Raw genomic sequence first — 1,312 nt, forward strand, 5'->3', positions numbered from 1 at the left:
CCGCGGACGCCGCGGCCGCCTTCCGCAAGGCGACGGGCGCGATGCCGGGCGGCGGCGCGCGGATGCCCGGCTTCCCCGCCGCCCCGTAGTAGCCGCGCGCGTTCCCCGAGCGCCGCCGCGCGTCGTCCGAATGCCCGCGCCGGGCTCCCCGGGAGATCCCATCTCGGAGAGCTCCCAGGCGCACAAGGAGGCCCCCCGATGCGCTCAGGTCCGCGCGTCCCCCGCGCGCGAAAAACAAGAAGCTAAAGAATAGGCCTGAACTAGTACTACTCCCCCTACTACTAGTAGTCCGACTCGGAGTCGGAGGACTCGGAGTCGGCGGCGCGCGTTCGCTTCTTGTTCGCGCGGGCCTTCTTGTAGGCCGCCGTGGCGATCTTCATGTTGTTGCGGAACTCGCAGAGCAGGTAGAGGATGAAGATGAAATTACCGGGCTTCATGTACTTCACGGAATCTTTGAAGTTCTTCAACCTGCGCGCGACGGGGTCGATCGCGCGGCGGCGGCGCCGCCGAACGTCGACGCGGGACGCGCGGACCAGGCGAAGGTCTGTTCGCAGACCTCCGTGTTGCAACGGTCTGCGACCGTGCACAACTTTGGGTTGCAGTTCGCTCTGCAATAAGCTCCCGTATGATTCTTGAAATGCATCTTGTCGACCTGCGCGTAAAAGTCGCGGTCGATTCGACTTTCGAAGCTCTCGAGCTCGGTCGAATCGTAGTCGCTTCGGCTGGGCGAGCGGTCTTCGCTTCTAAAGGTTTTTCCGGACGCTGGGGCGCGCGAAATAGTCGATTTTTGCGAGTGCGGACGAGATTCGCACCCCCACCTGGTTGCGTCCCGTCCCCTCTCGCCGCTTCGCGAAGTGTCGTAAGTGACACGCGTCGTCGTAGAAGATTTGCTTAAATTTGAAGTGTGTCTCGTGTCCCTTGAGCATGCGGCCCAGCCGGTAATATACCTGGCTTAGGCTTTCGGCACCTATGAGTTCCGACAAGTGAATAATAATGCCGCAGTTCGTCACCATCACCTGCGCGGGGCGTCGAAGGGTCTGTCGCGGGGGGCGGCGTCGCGGGTACGCGTCGACGCCGGGGCGCGCGAGGATGCCCGCGGTCGTGTTGTGGCGCTCAGGTCTTTGATTTACCTTCAGGTTATTGACGCACGTCTTCGTCTCGTCCGCGTCGCGCTCGTCGACGCGGTAGACCTTGCCCGCGGCGACGCGGCGCGCGGCCTCCGCCTCGTACGCCTTGACGAGCACGTCGGGGAGGTTGGCCCGCGCGAACCATTCCTTCGCGCCTGACGCGAAAGAGCAAAGGAAACGCCTGT

General features: G+C 63.5%; 1 protein-coding gene across 1 annotated transcript; it reads right to left on the bottom strand.

Moving 5' to 3' along the window:
• Positions 1 to 281: 281 nt before the first annotated feature.
• On the bottom strand, positions 282 to 1,232 carry AURANDRAFT_69055 (hypothetical protein; the record flags this gene model as incomplete). The annotated part of the gene is made up of 3 exons (XM_009044803.1): positions 282 to 468; positions 591 to 652; positions 1,131 to 1,232. Coding segments are annotated over 3 exons (351 nt in total), but the record flags the coding sequence as incomplete, so codon positions are not given.
• Between the last annotated feature and the right edge of the window lie 80 nt (positions 1,233 to 1,312).

The sequence above is a fragment of the Aureococcus anophagefferens genome (genome assembly GCF_000186865.1).
Source record: "Aureococcus anophagefferens unplaced genomic scaffold AURANscaffold_836, whole genome shotgun sequence".
Taxonomy (NCBI): domain Eukaryota; class Pelagophyceae; order Pelagomonadales; family Pelagomonadaceae; genus Aureococcus; species Aureococcus anophagefferens.